Source organism: Trichosurus vulpecula, chromosome 1 (assembly GCF_011100635.1).
Source record: "Trichosurus vulpecula isolate mTriVul1 chromosome 1, mTriVul1.pri, whole genome shotgun sequence".
In the NCBI taxonomy this organism is placed as follows: domain Eukaryota; kingdom Metazoa; phylum Chordata; class Mammalia; order Diprotodontia; family Phalangeridae; genus Trichosurus; species Trichosurus vulpecula.
The window spans coordinates 172,843,223-172,870,899 of NC_050573.1; the positions used below are offsets into that span (position 1 = coordinate 172,843,223).

The window sequence follows — 27,677 nt, forward strand, 5'->3', positions numbered from 1 at the left end:
CCATCATTATGGGCGTATGGAAAACTAAGCAGATACAACAGGACTACTTTGTGTTCATTGTGGTACCATGAGGAGGAAGGGAACAAAGGAAGGGGAAGCATTTATTAATTGCCTCTTGGGTCCTTTACAAATGTTGTCTCACTTGATTCTTACAGGAACCCTGTGAGATAAGCTGTTAAATGAGGCAGACAGACACAGCTAGTGCTTCAGGCCCAGCCCTCTCTCCACTGTGACTTCTACCTGTCTTAAGAACAATGGATTTGGAATCAGCTTTACATCCTGCCTTTAAACTACCTTGACCAAGTCACTTTAACTGCTCTGAGCCATTTGTAAAATGAGGATGTGGGCTGGATGATCTCATAGGTCCCTCCTAACTCTAGAGCTAGACTTGGTTCTTGATTTCATATACCTTACATAGAAACAGTGAACCTAGCCAGTTGTCTCAAAGACCACAGAATTCCCTTTCTTCTCCACTGCTAAGGCCCCCCTTTTCACTTTGTGGCTGCAAATCCCCTTGATTCTACTTGTTTCCTAAGGAGAGTTCTGTGGCATGAGTGACAGGCTGCTTGGGGTGGGGAGGGGAGGAGAAGCTACCTTCCCAAGCACACACCCCTGGCTTATGTGAGGAAGTGCCCCGAATAATCCAGACCTGGATTTCCCTGTGAAATGGAGACAAACCTTACTTGAGTCTCCTAAAGTCACAGCTGAAAGGACTGGAGAGAACAGTTTAATCTAATCCCTTCATTTTATCACAGAAGAAACTGAGGCTCCTGAGCTTATGGCCTTTGCTAGAGGTTATAAATATGCATCATCCCATCATTCGGATTTAGTACGACTTTGTCTTTCCCTATGGAGTTTAAGTGGGGGAAAGTGTAGGAATGAGCTTTTTAAACCTACTGCCCATGTTTCTAGCTGTCAAAACCTTCTAAGTCTCTTTCTTTTTTTTGGACATGCCTCAGGGACAGGAAAGTAAGATGATGAGAGATTGCTATTGTGCAGGGGACCGGGGAACAGACCCCAAGACACCAGCCTCAAGTCTCTCCCCACCCCAATCTATCCTCTCTTCAGCTACCAAAGTGTGGTTCCCCTGAGTTCAGGCCCGACTATGTCACCCACCCAATTAACTCTAGGATCAAATGCAAAATCCTCTGTTTGGCATCAAAACTGGCCTCTTCACTGTTGAACAGACAAGGCTCTCTATCTCTCAGCTCTGGGCATTTTCTCTGGTTGTCCCCCGTGACTAGGATGCCATCTCTTCCCATCTCTACCTACTGCCTTCCCTGGCTTCCTTTAAGTCCCAACTAAAATCTCATCTACAAGAAGCTTTTCCCTATCCTTACTTCTGGTGCCTTCCCTCTGTTAATTATTTCCTACTTATCCTGCATATAATTTCTACATAGTTCTTTGCATGTTGTCTCCTCCATTAGATTGTGAGCTTCTTGAGGGCAGAGGCTGTCTTTTGTCTCTTTTCATCCCCAGGGTTTTGCATAGTTTTGGTACCATAGAAGGCGCTTAAGAAATGTTTATTCACTGGCTTATCCTAGTTTCAAGCCCCTGGAAGCATTTAGGACAATTCTGAGAATCTAGGAAGAAGGCAGTGTGGGGATCCAAAAAAGTGTCCCTTGGTGGTTGGTTGCCCTAAGTTGGAAGCTCATTTCACTCCTTTCCCTGCACCCTAACTTCTTTTGGAGCTGTTGCCTTCAGGCCATCATTCCTTTGGTGATTTTAAGCTGATCTCTCATTCCTGCCCATTCCCCGGCTTGGGTTTAGGGGGAAAAGAGCGTTAGTTAGAACTTTTCTGTCATTTTTTGTAGAAACATTGTTATGATAGTGGTGGAAGTCTTGTATTATTAGTACATTTCTATGCTCCAGTTACCTGTGGTTTAATAGACTTTTGTTAGGGTAGATCTGGCAACTTAGTTACCACTTGTAAAATTGTTTCTGTGAGGAAATGCTTTCAGACTTTTAGAATTCAACCAGCTCTTTCACAGATTAGGGGACGCCTGTAGGTAGAGCCGTCCTCAGTGGTTATTTTGTTTCGTTCATTCATTTTTCAGTTGTGCCTACCTGATCCCATATGGGGTTTTCTTGACAAAGATACTGAGGTGGTTTGCCATTTCCTCCTCCAGCTCATTTTGCTGGCTAGCTGGGTTAAGGGACTTGGCCAGGGTCACACAGCTAGTAAGTGTCTGAGGCCAGATTTGAATTCAGGAAGATGAGCCTTCCTGATTCCAGGCTGGACACTTTATCCATTGGGCCACCTAGCTGCCCAATAGTTTAAAAGATTAGATAGGGCTTCTATAGGAATGAGAGAGGTGATAAGAAGACAGGAAACTGCCTTAGTAGCCATCCTTTTTTTTTTTTCCTTTGGATATGTAATTGTATCACCTTTAAGTCATCTTTTGGACTGGGGTTCACAGAGAGATAGGTTTCTTTTGTTTTTCTCTGTGAGCTAAACTTTTTACCATGAGATAAAATATTTTGGCCTGAAAAAAAAAACCACTTTTTTTTTTTTTGGTGGGGAGGGGAATTTGGCATATTTATTAAGGCTTGAAAAGGACCAACTTTCACTTTCTCTCTGTGTCTCTCTTATACACACACAACCCCTACTATTGGTTTTTACTTAGAAAAATTATTTTGCATCAGTCTTCAAAAGATGATCACCTCTACTACCAGGAAACAAAAAGGCAGGCTCTCCCCAGGCACCAAATTTCTCTTTTTCCTCGTGGCACATTGTCAAAATCAGTTGCAAATGAAATGGTCCTGCAGCCCTCTTCTGGGTACCTTCTTGTAAAATCCTCATGTCTCCTATTGCTGCTACTTCCATTACCTAGTGTGTAGGTAATATATGCTTTTTATCGTGGTTCTGCTAAACCTGAATTCTTGCCGAATTTTAGATACCTTAGTTCCTAGCAATGTTAGGGTGCAGCTGTTATGGCCCAATGCTTCAGTACGGTTAACAGTTTAAAGTCCTAATGAAGACTGACAAGTCCAAGGAAGGTTTGCAAATCCTCTGAGAACTGTGAGCCTGCAGCATACTCTGTATCCTTCAGCATCAGAATCAGCTTTACAATGACCTCCATTGTCCTTGGAGAGCCGCTTAGACACAAGGTTCCAACCAGTTCTGCCTCAAGGCCTCGGGAGTGCCTTGCTGGAGTGTTGAGTAGCTTTCTAACCGATAAAGACTTTACGAGGGTTTCTGGGTGATAGTTTTATACATTGCTTTTATTTAAGTTCTGTCAACAGGCATTGAGTGTGAAATGAGATTTAGTAAAAGGTGCTTCTTTGGGTATTTCCTCTCCTTCTAGATATATTCCTTTTAGTTTTTATTTAGGATTTTTGAAATAACCTTCTTTACCAGAGTTTACTGGTCAGATGAGGGTACTCTTACTGCTGCTGCTGTTTTTGATCTCCCTGAGAAGGGGAACCAGATGTGCCCTTATAACATTCACATCAAGGATCCGGGGTTTCTTGCTGGCTTCCTTCCCAGTTGAAATCCCCCCTTCAAGAAGCTAGAAGTGGATTCGGCCTGGAGTCAGGACCTGATTTCAACTCCAGCATCAGACACTTACTAATTGGGTGACCCTGGGAAAGTCACTTAAATCTCTGCCTGCCTCAGTTTCCTCTTCTCTACAATGGGTATAATAGCAGCCTCTGACTGCCAGGGTTGTTGTGAGGCTCAAATGAGATATTGTTTGTAAAGCAGTTAGCTTAGTTTTTGACACCTAATAAAGCTTTTCCCCTTCCCAGCCTTCTTAATGTAAATACTTCTCAATACCCGTTCACTTCCTCTGTTGATTATCTCCACTTTGTCTGTGTCTTGTTTGTTCATTCTTGTTTACATGTTCTCTTCCATCAATGACTAAGCTTGAGAGCAGAGTCTGTCTTTTGCCTTTCTTTGTGTCCTCGGCACTTAGTGAAGTGCCTGGCACATAATAGATGCTTAAAATGCCTATTGACTGACTGGGCCAACTTCCTCCACTCTTTGGAATCCCTTTTACACTGTATACCATTAGTCTATACTGTATACCATTTGTGACTTTTTGTGACTCCCAGCCCCTCTAAAACTAGGTGGGATGACAGGATGACAGCAGACAAGCATTGTATTACCAGGCCTATCTTTGAAGCATTTCCAATTTGGTGTCTGAGCTCCTGTGCCATTATTAATGTGTACTTTTTAAGAATCCAGGGTCTCTTCTTGACTAGAAAAAAATTTAAAGGATACAGAAAAACAGTGGTGTTAATGGTATATCCAAAGCTTATTTTGCTCAAACTTTCCATTATGTAGTGTTTGCCTTTCTTTCGTCATCCCCATTTTTTCACCCGTGGAAACAGGCTGACAGAGGTGGCCCTAGCTTGTTCAGGGTTACATAGCTAGTAAAAATGTCAGAGGCTAGATTTGATCTCAGACCTTGACTAGAGTGTGTCCTTTTACTTTTTCTTTAGTCTCTTAAGTATAGCAGTCAGCAAGCTATGGCCTGAGGGCCAACTCTGGCCCTCCATTTTTGTATGGTCCAAGAACTAAAGATGTTTTGCAGATTTTTTCAAAAAGGTATTTTGCTGGCCCCTGTTGGCTCGGGGGTGGGGTGGGGGGTGGGCAGTAGGTCCCTATTGCATTTCATGGCTCTACTAGCAGCATATTAATGAACCTGTAGCTACTGTGACAATTGTCATTTTCCTGTTTGTCATCTTGGCCAATCTGATGCAGTGGGGTAAAACCACAGATTTGCTTTCATTTGCATATCATTGCATATTATTTGCAAATCATTGATGATTAAACCTTCTCTCTCCTCTTCTCCTACCATTGCCCCCCCATGATTAATTAATAGCTTTCTTTTCAAAACTGCCTCTTCCTTTCCTGTGACCAAAATTTATCTGGTCTGTTTATAACCATGTAAGTCTCATGTTTTAAGTGGGTGTATTTATTTTGGGTCTAGGAGGTCTAGGAAGGATCTAATTTTCTCCTTTTCCCCCAGTCTTAAGTTCAACAGAAGCGCTTGAAGGTGATTGTGCAGAGCCTTAGCTTGTCTGAGATATCCCAGACAGGAGAGAAAGAATACCCGCACTTGTAAGCAGACATGTTTTTAAAAGTCTACAGATATTTACCAAAAGGATGGCAGGCTGATCCTTTTGGGCCTCAGTTTAACAAATCATTAAAATGAGGGGTTTTAGTCTTTTTTTAGATCTAAAGTCTTTTTCAATTTTAAATTCTACTTCAAGGTTCAATCCCCTTTCCAAGGCCATGTGGCTAATAAGTTACAAAGCTGCAATTAGAATTCAAATTTTTTGGTTGCAAATCTAGGGCTCTTTCAACACTCTCTCCCATGGAGATAAGAAGCGTCCTTTTACTTGCAAGTTTTAGTATAGTATCAAACCTTTCTACCAATCCTCCTCACCCAGAGCACCTTTCTGAATCTTTGTGATCCCAACAGATACCCTGATTCTAGTCAGTTAGAAAATACTTAATATCACCTATTGCTTTGGTAACAAATGACGATGATCACAAGCCCTTTCCAAATGTTGTAAAAGAAACCACGTAAATGCTTATTGTTACATAGGTGGAGGTAGGTCCTCCTGCCCGTTTAAGCCTGGGTCCCTCTTCTTTTTTGTTGATAATAATAATAATAACTGTCATTCATAAATCTGTATAAGGTTTATGTAAAAACAGTTAATTTGCCTTATCTCATTTTAGCCTCACAGTAAAGCTGTAACATCCCCATGACAATTTTATTAGTCTCATCTTACAGAGGATGATAACTGAGAACCGTGGCACATGGTCAAATCAGTCACACAAGTAGAAGGTATCCGAGATGGTGTTTGAACCCTAGTCTTCTCTCCCTCCCAAGGCATTAGACCATTATACTATGCTACCTTTCCAACATTCAGCAGATAGGCTTAGAACGGGGTCCTAGGTCTAGAGCTAAAAAGGATCACGGTGGTCATCTAGACTATCATTTACAGATGTGGAAAGTGACTGTCCCCGAACAACATAGGTACTGAATGTTAGAAATGAAATTTGAACCTGGATCCTCTAAAGCCATGGCCAGTGCCTTTTTCTGCTGCAGCACATGTGAAGGTTGTACAGCAGGCAGACTAGCTGTATGAAGCAGATTATCAAGCATTAAGTGCCTACTGTGTGATAGTTGCTGGGGTGTAAATACAAACTTAAGTGTCATCAAGGAGGTGCTGTGAGGCTTTATCAGAGGAGAACAGATCATGGCAGTTTGCAGTACGAGAGATTGTGGAAGAGATGCTCTTTGGGTTAGGGTTGTATAGTCAGAGGAGAGAATGCATATTTGGTTAGAGGTTATCTTTTCACTACCTGAAGCATGAATTCCAGGGGGAGGGAGAACAGTTTCTGTTTTCTTGGGGTTTTAAGTGCTTACTAAATGCAAGACCCTGGTCTGAGTCCTGGGGCAAGTGATATCTACTTTGTATCCATTCCTGTATGTACCCACCAAGGTAGAAAAGACAGAGGGAAGAAATGGGCCTTGTGGAGGATATTTTTAAAAATTCTGTTTTACTTTGTTTTTAGCTTTGAATCGTCTCCATCTGCCCTTCTATTCCTCTTCCTTTGAGAATACAAGAAAAACAAAACCCATTAGAAGCATGTATAGTCAAACAAAACACGTTTCCTGCGTTAGCCCTGTCCAAAAAAAGTATGCCTCAGTCTTCAGTCTTGAGCCCATCAGCTCGCTCTCTCTGGAAGTGGGTGGCATGTTTCATCATGCACCCTTGAGAATTTTGGTTGGTCGTTGTGTTAGAGTTCCTAGGTCGTTCAAAAGCTTGTCTTTTCAGTATTGTTGTCACTGTAGAAATTGTTCTGGTTCCATTCACTTCACTCTGCATCAGTTCATTCAGTCAAACTTCATAAGCTTCCCTGAAACCACCCCCTTCTTCCTTTCCTGCAGCACAGGAGGATTCCATTTACATTTATGTACCCTAACTCATTCAGCCTCTCCCCAGTTGATGAGCAGCTCATTTTCCAATTCTTTGACCACCCCAAAGCTTTATCATAAATATTTTTGTACATATGGGTCCTTCTCTTTTTTTGATCCCTTTGGGATATGACCTAATAATAATTGGGTTGGGTCAAAATATATGCACATTTAATAGATTTGGCGGCATAGTTCTAAATTGCTTTCCAGAATTGCTGGACCAGTTCACAACTCCACGTACCTGTTTTCCCACAGTGCCTTCAGCATTTGCCATTTTCCTCTTTTTATCAACCTTGCCAGTCATGTGGAGATTAGTTTAAAGAACAAAATATCTGTAATTTGCATAAAAACCTATAGTAATTTTTAAAACTTTAAGCTATTCTGATTTATTTGTATTTAACATTTGTCCAAAGACTGTAAATGATGGGTGACAAACTAAGCAAAATCTCTCTCTTCCACCCCAAATTACTTCTCAAATGGCTTGTGGCTTCCTGTTATTCTCAATTGAATTAAATACTGACAAAATAATGAGGATAGGGTACAAATGACAGAAATACAACAGATTAATGTCCAAGTGAACAATATTCTGCCTTGTCTTGCTCTATAGTGATAATAGAAATAGTTACACAATCTATAGATATTTCTTTCAGCAATAAAATGCAAAAGAGTTCATCTGCTTTTTCAGTATTTTGTTACCTGTTTCCATGGTGGGGGGAATTTAAAAGCAAAAACATTTCCATTGAGGTTTATGCAGCAATGCAAGGGCTGTCTTAAGAAGCAGCAGTAGAATACAAAGAATGTTTTTACATATAAGTATCTTTCTCTTTTTCCTAGCAGATGTCACATGGGAAATAACAGAATAGATTGATGCAAACCCATTACCACTTCTTAGAAAAAAGCAATCTTCAAAGTATGCATTCTGTTGACGTTGGCACCATAGGTTTATCTTCACACATACATTTAGAAAGTAGAGTTCTTTCCACAAGGGTGTAGAATTCTTCAATTCTATGAGTGCAGGGTTCTTTTGATAAGCATTTCAGTACCTATGTATGGCGTACATAAGCACCTCTGGTGAATATAAGCGATGTAAGGTTTATATAAGTAACTCTCTTCAGCATAGAGCTGTATGTGGCAGATTTAACTGGAATGTTGCCAGAAAAGAAAATATAGTTTGTTGGCAAAATCCAAAAAAAAAAAATAGGCTCCATTCGCATGTTTCCATCTTTTAATCATTCTCTGTACCTGGAAGTAATTTTGAGGAAAATCTCACAAATGGGCAGGGGTATAAAAACAAGATTTACCCCAATTTAATTCATTTAGTTCCACAGGTTTTTATTGAATATCTATTGTCTGATACAGTATGCTGGACCCTATGGATGATAATGAAGATGAATGAGGCATGATTGATAAAACTAAGGAGATTACAGTTTATTAGGAGAGATTAATTTAGTGATGAACACAAATAACTGTAGTACATGGTCAAATATGATATGCCTAAAAAGCATTGTGGGAAATTAGAGCAGGGAGAAAGCAATTTTTACTAAGGGAAGAGGAGAAAAAAGCCTTCTTGGAGGAGGTGGCATTTAAACTGGATCTTAGAAGTTGGACAAGGTTTTATCAGGTAGTAACGTGAAAGCATTCTGTAGACTATGTCAGGAGCCAGATTGATGGAATCCGGTTACATTATTGTAATTTGATGCTTGTTGTTCACTTGCTGTCAGGTCATTTGGAGAATAATTTCAAGTCTTCTTTACACGTGAGATATCACTGGTGTTCACTTGATTGCTTTGATCTTCTTCAGCATTAACATTTATGGAGAGAGTTAAAAAAGGAAAATGCCAAAATCCATGAAGTTATCCATATCCATAAAATTGTGGTTCAGTGAGAACAGGTCAGAAATGTGATGGGGCATTAGGTCCTCATCTACCCTTCTGTTCTCTACTACCCATTGGTGTACACACACATCATGGTACTTTTTTTGCAGGTCTTGCAGTTTTAAGGTACAGAAGTTGTTGGTATAAAGTAATGAACCAGACCGGTAGGCGGCAGTACTGTATATTCCACACAAAAGTACTGGCAAGGCAGTACATAAAGTAGGGTCCTCAGGTCTATGTGAAAGCTTATGTACAACTTGAAAACGTTGACTTGAAAGCCTTATAATGTGTTTCCTCTTTTGTCTCCAGGTGTGACATTTGTTGCATTACCTTCCGCACGCATCGGGGATTGCTGCGTCATAATGCAGTTATCCACAAGCAATTTCCAAGAGACCCGACGGGAAAGCCTTTTATTCAGAACAATCCTTCGATTCCTGCTGGCTTCCATGATTTAGGATTCACTGACTTCTCTTGTAGGAAATTTCCTCGCATTTCTCAGGTATTCTGCCTTAATTAAATTAAGAAATAGGGGTTCACTTACTTAAACTTTGAATTTCCATCTTGGCATTTGTTCATTTGGAACCTTTTTTTGTGAGAAATCAAACTTTGTGTGGTTTGTTTAGAGACTTTCATATACTTTTTATAGACCCTGAAAATATTTTTGCAGATTTATGAAAATCAGAATTTAATAATGGTATATTAATAATGTAAACTGAATATAATATGTGGTTTTTTTTCCCTCAAATTCCCACTATCTCTTAAGTGTTCATGATTTTAAAACATTACATCTCAATTAGAGCTAAAATCCTTCTTTCCTCTCTTCTCGCTTTTTTCTTATCCCTCTATTGCAGTGGCTCTTAACCTGGGTTATGTGAACTTGTGGGTTTGTTGTTGTTTTTTTTCTCTTAATAACTATTTCAGTATAATTAGTTTCTTTTGTAATCTTGCATGTTTTATTTTATGCATTTAAAAACATTATTTTTCTGAGAAGGGATCCAGAGGTGTCACCAGATTTCCAAAATAATTGGAGAGGTATTCCATTTTCATGACTAAGCTGTGCCAAATCCTATCTAAATTTTAAATGCGCTTAGTGCTGTATCAGTCACACTACCGAATAGCTAACTTGTAGAACTAATTAAAGTAATAATAAGGAAATTTATTTGGAGAAACACTAAAAAAAGGTCAATCAGAAAACTCTTAGAGGCCTTAGGGATTGCCTATTCCAACCTGCTTGTTTTCCAGGTGAACAAATTGAGGCAAAAAGGATTAAGTCATTTTCCCAAGCTTTGCCAGTGGGTGGATCATATGTCCTGGAAAGGAGTCCTGCCTCAGCCCATTCTCAGTATATCAGAAAGTTCAGTGCAGGGAGTAAGAACAGAAAAGGTCTCTCCTTATTAGGAGAATCATAAATTCAGAACTAAAAAGGAATCTTAAAGATCATTGAGTTCACCCCCTTTATTTAATAGAAGAGGAAGTTGAAGCCCAGTCACAGGTAGTACTAAGCACCAGCCAGGATCTTAGGCCAGTTTCTCTGACTATACATGTCATGGTGGCCAGGATTAAGAAGCTTTCTGAAGTCTAAAAATGTGCATCCTTTAAAAATACATCTAGCTTGGAGCTAAAACTCATCCTTCCCTCTTCTCTTTATTGGCCTACTTGAGTTTTGATTCTCCATACTTTTGTCCTCCCAACTATGACTTATTTTTCCATGCTTCTTGCAGGTCTGGTGTGAAACAAATTTGCGAAGATGCATCAGTGAATTTCATCGTTTTATTTGTGAGACCTGCAATAAGGCCTTCCCCATGCTTAATGCACTCAAACTACACACACAGACCCATGTAGTAGGGGATCAGGGGAGCGAAAAGCACAGATTACAGTCAAAATCCTCGACTGATGAAAGCCCTGACCAGAAAGCCTTCATGGCAGCCTTGGGCCTCCAGTCCACCAAAGACCTCCAGCCTACCCCCCAGGAGGATCCCGTGCTGGATGACAACCAAGCAATACAGCTCGAAACCCTGAAGAGCGGCCTACCTCAGGAGCCCGGCAGCACCAGCTTGCTCACGTTGTCCCCTCTTGGTGCAGCTTCCCTGGGAGGTTCCCTCACGGTCCTCCCTCCAACCAAGGAAAACATGAAGCATCTATCCCTTCAACCCTTCCAGAAGGGATTCGTCATCCAGCCTGACAGTAGTATTGTTGTCAAACCCATTTCCAGTGAATCTGCCATTGAGCTGGCAGACATTCAGCAAATCCTGAAGATGGCATCCTCAGTTCCTCCCCAGATTAGTCTTCCACCACTCTCTAAGGCCCCTGCTGCCCCCATGCAGTCTATTTTCAAACACATGCCCCCACTGAAGCCAAAGCCCCTGGTCACTCCTCGGACAGTTGTTGCCACCTCTACCCCCCCACCCCTGATCAGCGCCCAGCAGGCCTCACCAGGCTGTATCAGCCCTAGCCTTCCCCCTCCACCATTGAGGCTGATCAAAAACTCTGTGGAAGCGGCCTCCAACTCCCACCTGCTGCAGTCCAAGTCTGGGGCCAAGCTGAGTCCGTCAACACAGCTCTTCCTACAGCCTCGGGGAGAGGCATCGGGTCAGCCAGAGATGAAGACTCAGCTAGAGCAGGACAGCATCATCGAGGCCCTGCTGCCCTTGAACATGGAGGCCAAAATCAAGCAAGAAGTGACTGAAGGGGAACTCAAGGCCATCATTGCTGGAGCAGCCAGCAAGAAGACACAAGCCATGCGCAAGGTCCTTTACCCCTGCCGCTTCTGCGACCAAGTGTTTGCCTTCTCGGGCGTCCTACGTGCTCATGTCCGCTCCCATCTGGGCATCTCCCCTTATCAGTGTAACATCTGTGACTACATCGCTGCTGACAAAGCTGCCCTCATCCGGCACCTGCGCACACACAGCGGCGAGAGGCCTTACATCTGCAAGATCTGCCATTATCCCTTCACCGTGAAGGCCAACTGTGAGCGGCACCTGAGAAAGAAGCACCTCAAAGCCACCCGGAAGGAGATCGAGAAGAACATCGAGTACGTTTCCAGCAATGCTGCCGAGATGGTTGATGCCTTCTGCTCCCCGGACACAGTGTGCCGCCTCTGTGGTGAGGACCTGAAGCACTACCGGGCCCTGCGCATCCATATGAGGACCCACAGCGGAGGGGCCGCGGGCTGCCACAAGGGGCGGAAACCCTTTGAGTGCAAGGAGTGTGGCACCGCCTTCTCCACCAAGCGAAACTGTGTTCACCATATCCTCAAACAGCACCTTCATGTGCAGGAGCGAGAGATCGAGAACTATGTCCTTGCAGTGGACTGTGGTGGGGGTCCTCGGGAAGCCCAGGCCCCAGAGACCTCCATGCTACTCGAGGATGGTGGCTGTGGTGCCTATGGGGATCGAAAGCCCCTTACTGCCTTCCTGGAGCCCCAGAATGGATTCCTTCGAGGGGCTACTCAGCAGCCCCTGCCTCCCCACATCTCTATCAAGCTGGAACCTACAAGCAACTTCTCGATGGACTTCAACGAGCCCCTTGACTTCTCACAGAAAGGAAAGGGCTTGGCCTTAGTCCAAGTGAAGCAAGAGAACTCCTCTTTCCTTGGTTCCTCTCCTTATGACTGTTCCATGGAACCCATTGATCTATCCATCCCCAAGAGCCTTCGGCGAGATAAGGATACAACAGTGCCAGGTGAAGCCAAAAAGCAAGAGCCAGGACCCAGCTGTAGTGACCAGCTCTATGCCTGTCCACCACCTTGCCCTGCCCTGCCTGTGACTTTTGGAGCCAATGGGAGTTTGGAGAAGCCAGCTGTGACAACAGCAGCGACCGCCACTGCCACCACCAATCTTCCACATCCTGCCCAGCCCCTTCAGGGCCCACTCCACCTTGCTGTCCCGATCATCTCCCCAGCCCTCCTGAGCAATTCGGCCCTGCTGCGCCCTCTTCGGCCCAAACCACCCCCACTCTTGCCAAAGCCTCCTGTGACAAAGGAGCTGCCACCTCTGGCTTCCATTGCCCAGATAATCTCATCTGTGTCGTCAGCCCCTGCCTTGTTGAAGACTGAGGTGTCAGACCCCACACCCAAGACCACCAACAATGCTGTGGTCCCTGAGAAGCTAGGTGGCACAAAGCAGAAGACTGCAGCCATCACCACCACAGGCAGCCCCAAAGAGCCCAGTGACCCGTCTCTCCAGGCCAGCAGTCCTGGTGCTACCTCTTCCATGGAGCAGGGGTCAGCTGGTCTGTCCAAGAAGAGGGGTCGAAAGAGGGGGACCAAGAACCGGCCCAAGACAAACAGCGGCAGTGTGGATTTGGAGTCCAGTGGGGAGTTTGCCAGCATTGAGAAGATGTTGGCCACCACAGATACCAACAAGTTTAGTCCATTCCTCCAGTCTGCTGAAGATGATGTCAAAGAGGAACCCATGCCCTCTGACCAGAATGGGCCTAGTGATGATGAGCAGGATGGTCCTGATGACAAGCTCCTGAAGGGGAAGCGGAATTCTTACTCTACCTGCCTGCAAAAGATCAGCTGTCCCTACTGTCCCCGAGTGTTTCCATGGGCCAGTTCCCTCCAGCGACACATGCTTACACACACTGGTAAGAGCGTTCTATCTACCTGTCCCATCTGTTTTCCTCAGCCCAACCCTGGGCCACCAAAGGGTAGTATCTTAACATTTCATGAGGAGCCGAGGCAAACATTCTCCATAAATACCTCTCCTTCCCTGTGAGGGGAGCTTTCAGCAATATTGGAGCATGACCCTATGACTGTCTCTCCCCCTTTTCCAAATCCTCACTTCTTTCCTCTCCTATATTCTAAAGAGCCGGGCATTTGCCTGACAATTCATCCTATTTTCCACAGGATGGTTTTCAGGCTGTGACAGTTTCTTCCCTTAGGTCTAACCCCTTCCAGTTCTGTTCTTGCCGATGTGATATGCTGAATTCTTATCAAAGTATTGGAAGGTGAAAGTAATGGCGCACTAATCTGCAGTATCTCCTTTCTGGTGTGCCTGAATTTCTCGCTTGAGAATTTATTGATGTTAATGGCTTGAGTTAAACAAGGAGAATCACATTGAAAGGAGACTTTGTAGTAAGGTGTTGAAGTATGTTTAACTCTGTGCATTGATATGAGACATTGTATCGTAGTGTCCTTTACCGGGAAGCCTTTTGGTTTCGAGCAGCAAGTTAAGCTTTCTTTTTTACCACCCTACCCTTTAGTTGTCTTATAGATGTATTGCTAGGTTTTGTTTTGACACCATAGATTTCTCCCAAGTTAAGAATGTGATTATTATTAACAGAAAGGAGAGTCGTGATCTTTAACTTTGACAGCATGATATGAATTGTAGACTGTTGTATTTTACCCATCTTGTTGTCTCTCCATGTTGACTTTATTCAGATCCTTGCCATCATCATTTCTGTGCTTTTTTCTCTTCCTTCAAATCTTCACATGCTCCTCTGAATTTTTTTTATCCATCATTTTCATAATGACTCAGAAATATTGTTTTACATTTTTGTGTCATAGCTTGTTATTAATGAGAAAATCCTACTGAGCCATGGTTAATCTTCCAAGAAAGAGTGAAGCTTCTTCATCCATGAAAAGTACCTTGAGTGTCACTGAAAGAAAGAAAACAGGGGACTAATACTGAAACAGTTTCTTACAATATGGAGTAAAAAGAAAATTCACTTCCCAATAGTATTTGAAAGAACTTTTAGAAGTATGTTTCAGGTTGTTCTTGTTATTTCACTTTAGTTCTTCTTAGAAGACCTTTAAAATAAAGTAAACGTTAGGTACTTTAGGTGCATCTGGAATCCATAGTTCAGCTCTGAATCGTTGTCCCCGGGGCGGGGGCAGTGTCCCTGACTTTGAGACAATTCACAGGCTCAGGAGTCCTATGATAGAATGAGTGATTGCAGAACATATGAGGAAACAGCAGTGGCTTGGTGTTAGAGCTGAGTCCACACCCTTGTTGCTATTGAGAAAAAGGCTTATTCAGGAGATTTTTGTCTTTGGGGGGGAGAAGCAAATTCAGTGGAGAATGTTGATAAAAGATAGTAGTATGAAAATGATGGACAACTCCCTTAAGAATGGAAAGAGTCAAAAAAAAAAAAAGTCCTAGGTTGATATCAGGAAAGAGGGAGAGGTGAATTCAGATGGAGCAGAGGGGCCAGGTAGAAAAGGCAGTAATTTGGGAGTGGAGTAGAATGGCTTCATGATGGGTGCGTATGGTGGAGGTGGTTGTAGTAATAGAAGAGCATTAGGGTGTTTCAGAGAGGGCACAGTAGGCCCAGGTTTTAGTCTCAGTTTCACCAAACGTACTTGTCGCCCTTTGTGTTACCTTCTACAAGTTATTCAGTCCTCCCAAACCTCACTTTTCCTTACCCATAAAAGAGGAGCCGGTATATACCAACTACTACCTCACGGGACTCTTTCAGGTAATGGATCCAAGTAACTGAAGCACCATGAGGAGGAATAGAGCTTTGCTGGGATGTTCAAGATGGACAAAACAGGGGTTAAGAGATAGAGGAGGTTGGGGGAGGGGGAGGGCCGGGAATAAAACAAACTATGCAGTGCTGTGGACAATGGCCCCATTGCCACCTGAAAGGAAATATTTTTCATCTAATCGTTTTCTGTTCTTGGAATTTATACGACCCGTTCATTGGCATTTTGTCCCTCGGTTGGGTTGAAGAGCCTCAGATCTGGGCAACAAGCAGTGAAACATTGGGAGAATCTGTCAATATAGCGCTCTCTGGTGGGAATGTGTGGTACTTAAAAGTATCCAGGTTCATTATGAAGGTTACTGCTGAATTTGGGTTGTTTTTAACTTTCCATTCGAAGGAGTTGATCCGACAAAGTAAAATAAGAGTTCCGTCGAAGAGTGCAGTTTAGGAGAGATAAGGTGAGGAGTATTAAATGCCGTGTGATCCGAACTGCACTCTCACTCTGCAGCAGTTTTGAATGACAGTCTTCTTGTCGCTTGTACAGTTTGTTGAGAAGCAAGTTTCCATGCTTTATGAGGCAGATTGCTGTGCTGGTCTAAGTATTTAACTCAGGTTCTGGATGGGCATTTGTCCTTCTTCATCTTTCTCTCCCCTCTTCCCCACTGTCAAAGTCAAATACCACCACATCTGATGGGCTTCTTGTGTGTCACTTGTGTGTGTCACCTCCAGCTAAGAATCTTTTCCTCGGTGTAGGTATTAAAAAACATTTCCTTCTGCAAGTTTCTTTACCTTTGGCCATTCTTCTGTAGGCAAACTGATGTTATCCGGAGGTACTACAGCAGCCAGTATCTCCTTTCAGGAGTTTTGCTTATGTCTTTGCAAGTGCAGGTTACCTGTCCTTACTTGCCTATAAAGGTGTGAATCAAGGTTGGTTTCGATTGTTTGGCTCTAGATGCCAAAATGTCACCTTGGCTTGAAATGAGTCAGTGATTACACAGAAAGACATAGGATCACCAGTTTAATGCTGGATGGGAGCTTAAAGGCCATCAGATCCAATCTCCTCCTTTTAGAGATGAGGAAACTGAGGCACACAGAGGTTAATGGAAACATCTTATTTGTGATTTTCTTTTCTTGGTATATACAATATGTATATGTGTGTGTATGTACTTAAATTCCTGTAGCCTGTTGTAACTGTCTCTTGTCTCTCTCCTTTCAAATCCATCCTTAACACGGCTACTAAAGTGTTAATACATGTGTTATGACCACACTGATTAGAAGCTTCCACTGGTTCCCTGGTACCTAAAGGAAAAAACACATATTCCTTTCTCAGGTCTTTTCTGGAAAACCTTTACAGCCTTATTTCACGCTGCTTCTCCTCATTTACCGTACCTACCAGCTGGATCTCATTCTTCTCTGTGTACTTGGTGCATTTACATAGACTTTTTCCGGGTCTCTGACTCCCTCCATATTGCTACCTATGCAAATCTTTTCCTTCCTCAAGGGCTTCCTTTTCTGTAGTGTCTTCCCTAATGTCTGTCCACACACATTTCCTTCTGTCCCCTAGTGGAAGATATTTTTCCCTTTTCATGCCTTTTTCATTCTCATTTGTTTTGTACTTGTATATGCATCTTTTACATTCTTTACAAGTTTTAGTTAAGGATAAGCTTAGTATGTGTTTTCATGATTTCATATGTGACTTGTACATTGTGGACCAGAGGTGTCAAATTCCCTGCTGGCTCCAGATTGTGTGTGGCCTATAGGGATCCATTTCCATTTGAGTTTGACACTACTGGCATAGACAACTTTTTTTTAAATTTATTTTTATTTTTAGTTTACATGACTTGGTTCTACATAATTTTGAATTCCAGATTTTCTTCCCTCCCTCCCCACCTCCCTCCCCAAGACAGCATGGAATCCCATATAACTTCCACGTATAACTTCGCATTGAATTAATTTACACACTAGTCAAATTGTGGAGAAGAATTATGACCAATGGAGTGAATCATGAGAAAGAAGAAACAGAACCAAAAAAAAAACCCAAAGAGAGAAAAAAAGGAGGGGGGAAGGTGAGCATGAAGTGTGCCTCAATCTGCATTCATACTTCATAGTTCTTTCTCTGGGTGTAGATAGCATTCTCCATTGTGAGTCCTTTGGAGTTGTCTTTGGCATAGACAACTTAATAAAGGTTTATTGGAGGGGAGATGTTTTGATTAGTCCATGACATCCTCACAGCTTTTCTTGTGATACAAACTCTGAGCATTCATGGTTGGTAATGCTCTCCTTAGGCAGAAGTCTCCAGTGATGATCTAGTCGATATTTTGGGGAGGGATCACAAATGGTGACAACCCAATTTCCCAGTCCCCCAAATGAATTACTCTCATCAAGATGTATAGCTTACTATGCTCTGTGTGAATATACATAGGTTATATGCTCTTCAAAGTGTTCTCTAAAATCTCTTGCATTTCAAAGGGCTTTAGGATCTATGGTTTAGGGGCAGAACAGTATGAATCATCATAGCCTTCATGAAGTACTCATGTATATGCTCAGTTGTGTTAGAGTTTAAGCTCATACAGTGGGAGCTTTGCTGAGATTGGTTTTTCATTTGAATATAGTTCCAAATATAAACTGAATTTTAGCACCAAGCCAAAGGATCAGCATGGACTCATAGGAAATAAAGCTGGAAGGAACTTTAGAGATTTTCTTATCCAATGCCCTGATTTTCTTATGTAAAAGAACTAAGAACCAGGGTTCTTTACTGCTTCTCATAATCTTTTATTTAATAATTTTTGGTATACATTATACAATTACAATAGTAATATTTAATTGTTTTTATAACTTGCAATGTACTTGACATTTTATTATCTCAATTTTTAAGCTCCTAGCTTTATTTATCATTGTATTTAGAATATCACGTCTTGAAGGGGGAAATACTACTCCTTCAACATTTAAAGATCAACCTCTATGTAGTATATATGCTTCTTTCCCTATGGTAGCCATGAAAGAAGTGGGCGAGAGAGAGAGAGAGAGAGAGTGGGTGTAGGTATGTGTGGGTGTGTATTCATCTATGTACAGACTCCAATCTGTAATATCAGTTAGAATGCTCCCTTTGCATAGAGATCAGCAACTGTTCTGTAACTTGGTCTTAGAAGTTGCCGAGAGCATTGAAAGGCTTATCTAGGGTCCTGTCATTGGTACTTTCAGATATAGGAGTTGATTGCAAAGACCGCTTCTATCCACTCTACCCCACTGCCTTTGAGGGTATAGAAATTAACATTATTTTCTAAAATATATTTTAAAAAAACACAAAGGGTTTTATAAATTAAAGAGTTTAAAAAAATTTTTTTTTAATCAAACCAACAGTCAAGTTTGTGCAGATGATTACATTACATTGACAGTACCTCTCTTGAGAAGCTCTTTGCCTCCTCCTGGCCCCTTAATGCAAATACGTGGTATCTACTCTTCTCCCTGTCCTTGTGATGTTCATGGCAAGGAAGGCCTGGTGTTTCCATAGCCTAAGGACCAGGAACCAGTGCCTCCTTTAGTAATCAGTAGGCAGGTGACTTGGCTTATTTGCCTTTTTTTTTTTCTTAAATACCTACATACCAGTCTTTCCATAACCAGCCTGTTTCTTCTTTCACTCATCCAGTTCAACAATTATTTACCATCCATGATGGTAAAAAGGCTGTCTTTTGCCTCTTTTCTTCTGCTCTTGTATCCTAATTTATTCCATACTAGGGCCTGAATACAAGTAGAAGTGTTTTCGACGCAGAAGAATTGCAGTGTTTTAGCAACAGATAGTTTTTTTTTACATAGACAGCTCCTAGTAGAGAGAAAATCAAAGAGATCTGAGTTCAATCCCTACCTCCAACACATGGTAACTAGGCGACCAAGTCACTTAGTATTTCAGCACCCCAAGCAACTTTTTAAGAAATATTGCCTGCCTGGGAGGTGGAGGGAGATTATTCACTAGGAATCCTGACAGAAATGACAGAATTCAGAGCTATACTCCAAGGTGATTTTGTACGACTCTGTTCCACTTTATATTACAAGAAGTTTTCAGCCCAATCCAAGCACTTTTTAAGTATATATTTATCATAGGCCCTGGGGGACGAGAGAGAGAGAGAGAGAGAAAGAGAGAGAGAGAGAGAGAGAGAGAGAGAGAGAGAGAGAGAGAGAGAGAGAGAGAGAGAGAGAATGTGTGTGTGTGTGTGTGTCTGTGTGTGCGCACGCGCGCGCGTGCGCAGATGCAGCAAAACAGAAGGATGTTTCATCCCCAACTGGTGGGATCCAGGGAAGCTTCCTAGAAAAGAAGTGGTTTCTGAATTGATCCATAAAAGAAGAGAAACATGAAACCTGAAACATATCCAGCCTCAGACATCTTACTAGCTATTGTGCCAAATCATGTTAACCCTTTGCCTCAGTTTCTTCATCAGTAAAATGGGATAATAATAGCTCCTACCTCACAGCTCACAGAGTTGTTGTGAAGATCAAATGAGATGATATGTGTTAAGTATATTACATGTACAATGCCCAACACATAATAGATACTTATTAAATCATTCCTTTCTGACCTTTTCCAGGTATAGGAGATAAGTATGTCTACATAGGGAGGTAGGAGAAAGTAGTATGACTAGTCTATAGAATACACAGAGAAGGGAGCACTAGTGGGATGTTTACGTTTTTTAAGAAATAGCATATGTTTTTAAAAGGCCACAGTTAGGAATTAATTCATGAGCTCCTGAACTCTTGGGTCTTTTTTAAAAATTTTTTTAAATTTCAGTTTCAATTTATTTTTGTTTAGGCCTCTGGTCATCAGGTTGGGACCTCACAGTCTGGAAACTCTTCACTGGGCAACTCACCCATAACTTTTTGTTATGGAATTGTCTTTATTTTAAAAAATACAGAAACAAAAATAATTGGTCTAGTTTGTATAGTTTAATAAACTAATAGTTGAGATTATCTGCTTACCTTGGGAGACTTAGTTCTCTATCAGTGTTGGATTTTATGGAAGAAACATCTGTGAGCAAATAGCATTTTTCACATTGAGCATTCATTCAGGAACACTCTAGAGTTTGTGGGGGAAAAAAACCTGTGGAATTAGCATTTTCAACAAATGGGCTTTTTCACATTTAGTAAGTTGCTACTGTGTACAGAGGACTGTGTTGAACTCTGGGATTGAAACAGTCCTTTTCCCTGAAGGGGTTCAAATACAAGGATAACTATAATATACATATTGCATAAAAAATGCTCTGAAAGGTGTGAGGGAGAGGCCTCCATGGTAGATATCTCATTGGATTTAGGCTTTTTAAGGAAAAGAGGAAGCCTAAAAAAAGTGACGAGGGCATTCCAGGGAGTTACAGAAGCAGTGACCCAAAGGCCTGGAAAACACAGAACTATGTCTAGGTGATAACATGTCTGGTGAAACCCAGCCCTTGGCAGCAGGCATCAAAGTATTTCTTAGCCTAGTTGCTTTTCTGAGGATCCATTTATTTTAATCTTATATTGGGAGAAACCATATCACAGGTGTTTGATACAAAGATACCACTGTTTATTTGGGGACTGTATTAAAAATAAGGCCTCTCATTTGAAGCTACCATTTATTTACTCCGATAACTGAAATTTGAAGGAAAATTTGCCGGATTGGCCCCTTCCTGTTCATTTTTTCTTCTTCAAACAAACTTGAAGTGTTCAGGTAGTAATGACAGGGCTGACAAAAATTAAGGTATGCTCACTCACATGCGTAAGAATAACTTGTGTAATGCTGCAAAGTTTACAGAGCATTTTAATATACATTGTTTCACTTGAGCTGCACGTCAGCCCTTTGAGGTGGTTTCTATAGATATTAACTCCACTTTGCAGATGAGGAAATAAACTCAGTAGGTGAAAGGACTTATCCACGGTCATACCAGGAAGGTGGCATTGAAAGCCAGGACTTCTGGCTGCCGGTCAAGCCCTTTTAACTGCTGAGCCACACTACCTCTGAAAATAATGTTTATGCAGTTAAGTAAGTTCGTTATTGCTTTTCAGCTTTGATTATTTGATCTGCCTAGATTTTTAAACTTAAAAGCAGTGGCTTTGCTCTAAAATACAGAAAGTATCATTTGGGCCCTTACTAAAGTCTTTTCTTTCAGTGGTATGTTGTTAAAAGGCATAGTGACAATTTCTTCCCATAATGGCAAAGGAATGAAGGGGGAGGGGAAGAAAAGTATTTTAAGAGAAGAAAAATATAAAAACAACAGTGACTGGTAGATGGTTCCGTAATTTTATGAAAGCGGTTGTTTTTACTGATATTTCTGTTTGGCTTTGTGATGTCATTTTCTACTTGATGTCATTTGTTTGTCATTTTTTGCTTTTTGTTTTAACGAGTTCTTGGTCACTGGTAATTCTTCTCCTATGACAATCACCAGGAACTGAAAACCCAGATTTATTCGATTGAATATGGATAGCAGATATTACAGTGTTTTACAGAAAAACATCATAAAACACCTACTGAACTTAAGAAAATTTTGCAATATTCTGGCTTCATTTAGGAGCCACTGGGGGTCTCATGATTTTAATAAGAATTCAGGTAGTGCTAGTCTTTTCCTTTTTCCCCCACCATTGGCTAGGCTGTAGAGGGAAGGAGGGAGAGAATGAGCTAGATGTTTTCAGAAAAACCTGATAAGATTCATGCAAAGTGAAGTGAACAGAACCAGGAGAATATTGTACCCAGTGATACCAATATTGTAAAGATGATCAGCCGTGAAAGACCTAGCTACTCTGATCAAGATAATGATCCAGGAAAATTCACAATAACAACAAAGGACCCATGATGAAAAATGCTATCCACATTTAGAGAGAGAACTGAACTCTGAGCACAGATTGAAGCATACTTCTTTGACTTTCTTTTTTTGTTTGTTTTTTTGTGTGTTTTCTTTTGCAGCTTGGCTAATATGGAAATGTGTTTTGCATGACTTAACATGTGTAATTGTAATCAAATTGCTTGCCTTCTAAGGAGGGAGGGGCAGAAGGAAGAAAATAATTTAGGACTCAAACTTTTAAAAAATGATCATTAAAAATATCTTACACATAATTGGGATATAGCAAATTAATAAAATAGTTTTAAAAAAAAGAAAAAAGATGATTGGCTTCAGCTGTACCTGCCCCTTATCTGGGTGACTGACCGCTGACTTGGATATGTGGGGCTCTGTCACCAGCTCTGGCTCTGTGAACTGGGCACTTCCAGGAGATCCTGCAAAGTCCAAGCTTCTGCTTGTTAAAGAAGGAATCACTTCTTAATCCAAACTACGTAAGGGTAAAGACAAAAGTCCTCTGTGTTTTTTATGTCAAGAAAAGCAATGCACGAAGACTTTTGTGCTTGAGTTGTCCATTGGTTCCAACAATGCCAAGGCTATGGGATAAAAGGCCCTGGGGCTCCAGCTGTTAAATTCTTCACATTTGTTAACCAAGATAGTTAGATGAAACTTTTCACTCTTGGCAGATTGGGGGCTGTGACCTTAGAAGTTGGTCACCACTAACACCAAAAGCCCACTTTGGCTTTCCCACTCCAGTTCTTTTTCTTTATTCCCCTCCCTCCCCCATATACACAGACAAGTATTAGCACATGGACAGTTATGTCACAGGGACCTTGACTTGGACTTTGATAGACAGTATTTACAATATTTAAAAAATCCAAATAGGAAGAGAAGGTGTGGTAACTTGAACATTTTAAGCAAATGACATAAATGACTGGTGTGAATGACCTATTTCTTTTATCAACATGTTTTGGGGATATAAAACAAAACAGAAAATTGACTAAGAAAAGGCAGGACTTGAGTCAAAATAGGATTTACCAGGAATTTTCCCCAGTAGGCGCAAGGGATCCCTCCTAGGGGCCATTCTTTTGGAAACACAAGTACATTAAATAGTGAAAATGTCATACTCTCACAATGCAGATCCAGCAGATATGAGAGCAGGTCCTCTAATTCACTTGAAAAGGCAGCATATCTTTGCTCCCTGTCTTCACTTCCTCTTGAAGGCCTGTTGTGCGTGAGCCTAGGTGTCAAGGGCATGGAACAAGGTGGTTTGTCTACTTCCTGTTTGGTCTTCTGAGTTATCTGCCAGAGGTGTCTCTGGGGCCAGAGAATCCTTGGTGTCTTAAAGGGGCTCATCATATTTTTGTCATATCTGATTGTAAGTGACTGTTCATTCTCCTTTTCTCCTATATCTTCATTCTCTAATTGTAGAAAAATGTCTTTATAGTCCATTTATCCTATGGAAAGAGAAAGAATTTTTTTTGCCTGATTTTAAAATTCCCTATAGTATTTAATTCAGTTGCATTTGCTCTTTATCATTTGAAGTAACATTGTATTGTTTTGCTAGTTAAATGTTAATTTCCTACAGTTACATGATAACTTCCAAGTAGGTTTTCTATGTGGTAGCATGGTATTGTGGAGTCAGCTAGCTTTTGGAGTCCAGCAGTCCTGGATTCAGTCCCTCCTATCTCTGGCATACATTGACTGTGTGACCCTTTTAGCAGGTATTTGTAAACTGTGGTAGAATTAGGTTCCACACTGGGAGATCCCTCATAACAAGACAAAACTAAAATGTTTTAATTGGGCAATAATATTTCATTCAATATTATGAAGAATAAAAGCATGCTTTGCTCTGTTTTTGAGACACATTAGATGTTTCATTGTCTTTTTAAAAAGCTTACTGACATTCAGCCAAAGTAAGAGGGATGGGGGGACAACTACCAGTATTGCCCAGCTAAATAAAGTAGTTCTTACATTTCATTAGAAAGGCAGATAAATCTATCTTTTTTCCTGCTTCAGGTCAGAAGCCCTACCCTTGTCAAAAATGCGACGCCTTCTTTTCTACCAAATCTAACTGTGAACGGCACCAATTGCGCAAACACGGAGTTGCCAACTGCTCCCTGAGAAGAAACGGGCTTATCCCCCAGTCAAAAGAAAGTGATGTTGGATCTCATGATAGCACAGGTAGTTCTTTCAGGTTATTCAGAATAAAGAAAGACAGAAAGGAAAAAAAGACCATTCATGTGCTTTTGGTTAAGAAAAAGCCACCAACCAGCCCACATTATACTGGGGCTGGTTGTCAGGGGCCTAAGAGAGACCAGGTCAGGAAAGTATAAGCTACTGAGATGGACAGAGCCAGAGCTGTCCTTAACAAGTATGATAGTGGCCTGGTAGCCAGGACACATTTGGAAATGATTTCTCGAGGTTTTTTTAATTATTTTTTCAATGCCTTTGCTAACGGCAGTGCTACAAGGCATTTGAAGGGAGATTTTATACAGCTCCCAAAAGAAGGTGTAAAATATTTCTTTTTTGTTTGTTTGTTTTGCCCATTGTAGATAAAAAATAGAGATGTTTTACTCTGGCCTAGGTGGCTCTTGTGTTCTTTAACTTCAGGGCCTTGCTTTCTAGCTCATCGATGTTCCACATCTTTAGGATAAAAAAGGTGACCTTGTACTGGAAGGGTCAATACTATGCTCAGAACCTGCAAACTGAGGGATGCTTAAGCTCCTTAGCCAAGTGGGGATTGGGGGGAGGGGTTTGTTTTTGTTGTTTTTTTTTCCCTGAACTCTCTTCCTAATGCAAAACTGCATAGTTATTTTAGAGCCCTCTGCATGTCCTTTCTTCCTTAATCCCATTTCTGCTCTACCTGAACAAGGCATCTGATGCTGACATGTGCTTGGTTCCTCCAGCCCTTCCCTGAGCAATTACTGGCTGCTGCAGTTTCTAGCCCTTTAGCTTGCTCGTCCCATAGTCTTCTGTGTTTGCTCATGTCTGGTTCACCACACACAGACTTTCCTCCTCTCTGCTCCTCACCTCCCACCAAGAGTCGATACAAATTTGCTCAGCGAATATGGCTGGTTGTTGTTTAGTAACAGTATTGCAGTTATTTTCTATTGCAAGAACTGGGTGCAAGCCTTCTGACTATGTTAGTACTGCAGTCCTTGACGTTTGACCTTTTGAGGGCCTGGGAAGAAATCTGGGGGTTCTCACCTTCCCATAAAATTTATTGATTTTCAGTAGTAATTGCAGCCTTGGGACTCTGACAGTCCTTAATTTTTCTTGCTCTGACAGGGCAGGAAGGTTTGAATGTTGGTTGGGTTGAAAGCGCAGTATTCACGTTAATTAAGTGCTCACAGGATATACCGCAGGCCAGACCAAGCTGGTCCTTCCTAGAAACTGCTAACAGTCTTAATCAGTTGGCAAGAGGAGGAGAGGAAGGGCCTCATTTCTCAATCAACACTGTTTTCCATTTTCTTGGGAGATGCTACTGAGATGATTGGGTCAGAAATAACTTTTTCTTCCATATTCTTTGCATATAATGCAAGAATGAATAATTAAGGAAAATCAAGTAGACCCTGGGGCTCTATATGCATAGTTCCCACTGCCCTAGCCTGAGTGAATTTTACTGTGTAAATAAAATAGTTTAGATTTAGACTTCCTAATTAAATGTTATATAGGCACAATACTATGCCTTTTAGCCTATCTTTACTCCCCCTTACATTTTATATTTCATATATGTTATGTTATAAATATTTTTATGTTTTGTCTTTATGCCCTCTTAATCCTGCTTAATTGCATTTTATATTGGAAAGCTAGCTAGCTTTCGTGAATGCATAGTAAAAAGCAGATTCAGGTTGGCTTATTCTTGGATTTCTTGCGAGCCAAAATAAAAGCAATCTCATGGCCTGATCTATTCTTCAGCCTCCAGGAAATCCATGACAATGCTGCAAGTGTTAATGTTTAATTAGCAAATTTTAAGGTTTTTTTTTTTTAAAGTTGGACATATGCAAGTTTTATGTTTCTAAATTTTTCCACCCAAGTATGTTTATTCTTTTATCTGACTACACCCCTTTGAAAACTTAAGATGGACATGGGGAAGCCAATAAAGAGAAAGTATGTATCTGCTTTAATAGTGGTAATCATCTATAGTATGAAGGATAACTGAGATTTAAGGTGAGGAGAAGGAAAGGAGGTCAGGGAAATAGTATTCAGATGTTCTGCACAGGATATTAAGAGCTAGGTGGTGGCAGTGGAAGAGACAAATTCTCTGGATTTCTATCAAATGGAACTCTGTACAAAAAAGAAGTTGTAGATGTTTCGGTAGGAAAGGCTTAAGGATTTCTATGCTAGCTATTGTCTACACTAGCAAATAGATCGTTTTTCTGAATTTCCAAAATACGCATTTTATAGCTGAGTAAGTTAATGTCCAAGTCTTCTCCCACTTCTGCCTCCCATCTCCACTTTAGTCAAAGTGGAAATGACAGCAATAACAAAACTTTGGGAAAGGTGGCTAAGTCAGAGTTAAACAGAAACTTGAGTTGAAGTTTTCTGAATAATCAGTGGTCTTTCTCTGACATACTGACAGTACCAGTCTATGTCAGTACTAGAGAATATGAGTGGTTAAAAACATTCCGGGGCACACTCTGCTAGTCAGTGAGACCTGTGAACAGGAAGCTGGTTTTCCTTCACTGATAGACTGATTCCCCGAGTGTTTCCCTGAGGTAAGTTTAGCATTCTCACGCAGGAAATGTGGTTGTTTTTTTTTTGTTGTTGTTGTTCTTTTTTTAAGAACTTGAGCGAATTAGGTGAAGTACAAGACACAAAGAACTTTCTTATAAGTTTCACTGCCTGAGAAGACAAGCTGTATAGAATAGGTTGTCCTGGTGTTAAGTGAATAACTTGTTTACAGTAAAGCAGCAGAAATTTAGAAAAAATTGAAGTGACTCCAAAAGCCTCCTTTGCTTCACATTATGAGTAACTATAGATTTATCCTCACATGAGTTACCAAGCTAAAATGATTTTGGAGAAAAATGTTTTTAAGAAATATTGTTGGAGAAGACTGGGAATTCATTTCAAAGCAGCTTTTCAGTTAAATAAAATATAATGCATATAAGGTACCATGGTCCTGTGCTAAGGGCTAGGGCTAAAAACTCAAGAAACTTAATCTAATAGGGAAGATGACAACTAGGTGAAGTTATAAAATATATTAACATTTAACTGGTGATTTCTTTGTTTTGTGACCTTAAGTGAAACATTGTAGCAGAATGTGATTGCTAAAATATAGGTGAAGGCTAGATATTTGGAACATAGAGGAGATTAAATATAATCAGATGAAAAACTTGTTAAAATAATTTTGGTTGCTTAGATTCACAGAATGACTTAAGAGGATTAGTTTAGCTACTCTGCTTTAAAACTTTCCTGCTTAGTGTAAGTTTTACTTTAGTGAGTATTATCTGGAGTTTTAGAAAATTTAGAGCTAACTATCATCCATGATGATAGAATGGCATAAAAGAATTAATTTGAAGAGAGCATCAGTGACAATAGGAGATGAGAGCCTAGGCACATTAAAGTGGAAGCCCCTTAAGTGTGTTGAACATAGTAAGCCCTCGATACATATTTGTAGAATTAATAATTGTGTGTCTCTA

General features: G+C 41.0%; 1 protein-coding gene across 3 annotated transcripts in view; it reads left to right on the plus strand.

Annotated features, from left to right (window-relative positions):
* Positions 1-27,677, plus strand: part of RREB1 (ras responsive element binding protein 1) — a 144,698-nt gene that overhangs the window by 108,254 nt on the left and 8,767 nt on the right. For 2 of the 3 annotated variants that reach the window (XM_036747982.1, XM_036748004.1), the window contains exons 9-11: positions 9,122-9,311; positions 10,534-13,399; positions 24,052-24,216. In XM_036747982.1, coding sequence (XP_036603877.1) covers positions 9,122-9,311; positions 10,534-13,399; positions 24,052-24,216 — 3,221 coding nt within the window. The remainder of the gene's footprint in view (positions 1-9,121; positions 9,312-10,533; positions 13,400-24,051; positions 24,217-27,677) is intronic. The other variant, XM_036748070.1, reaches the window with a different exon arrangement.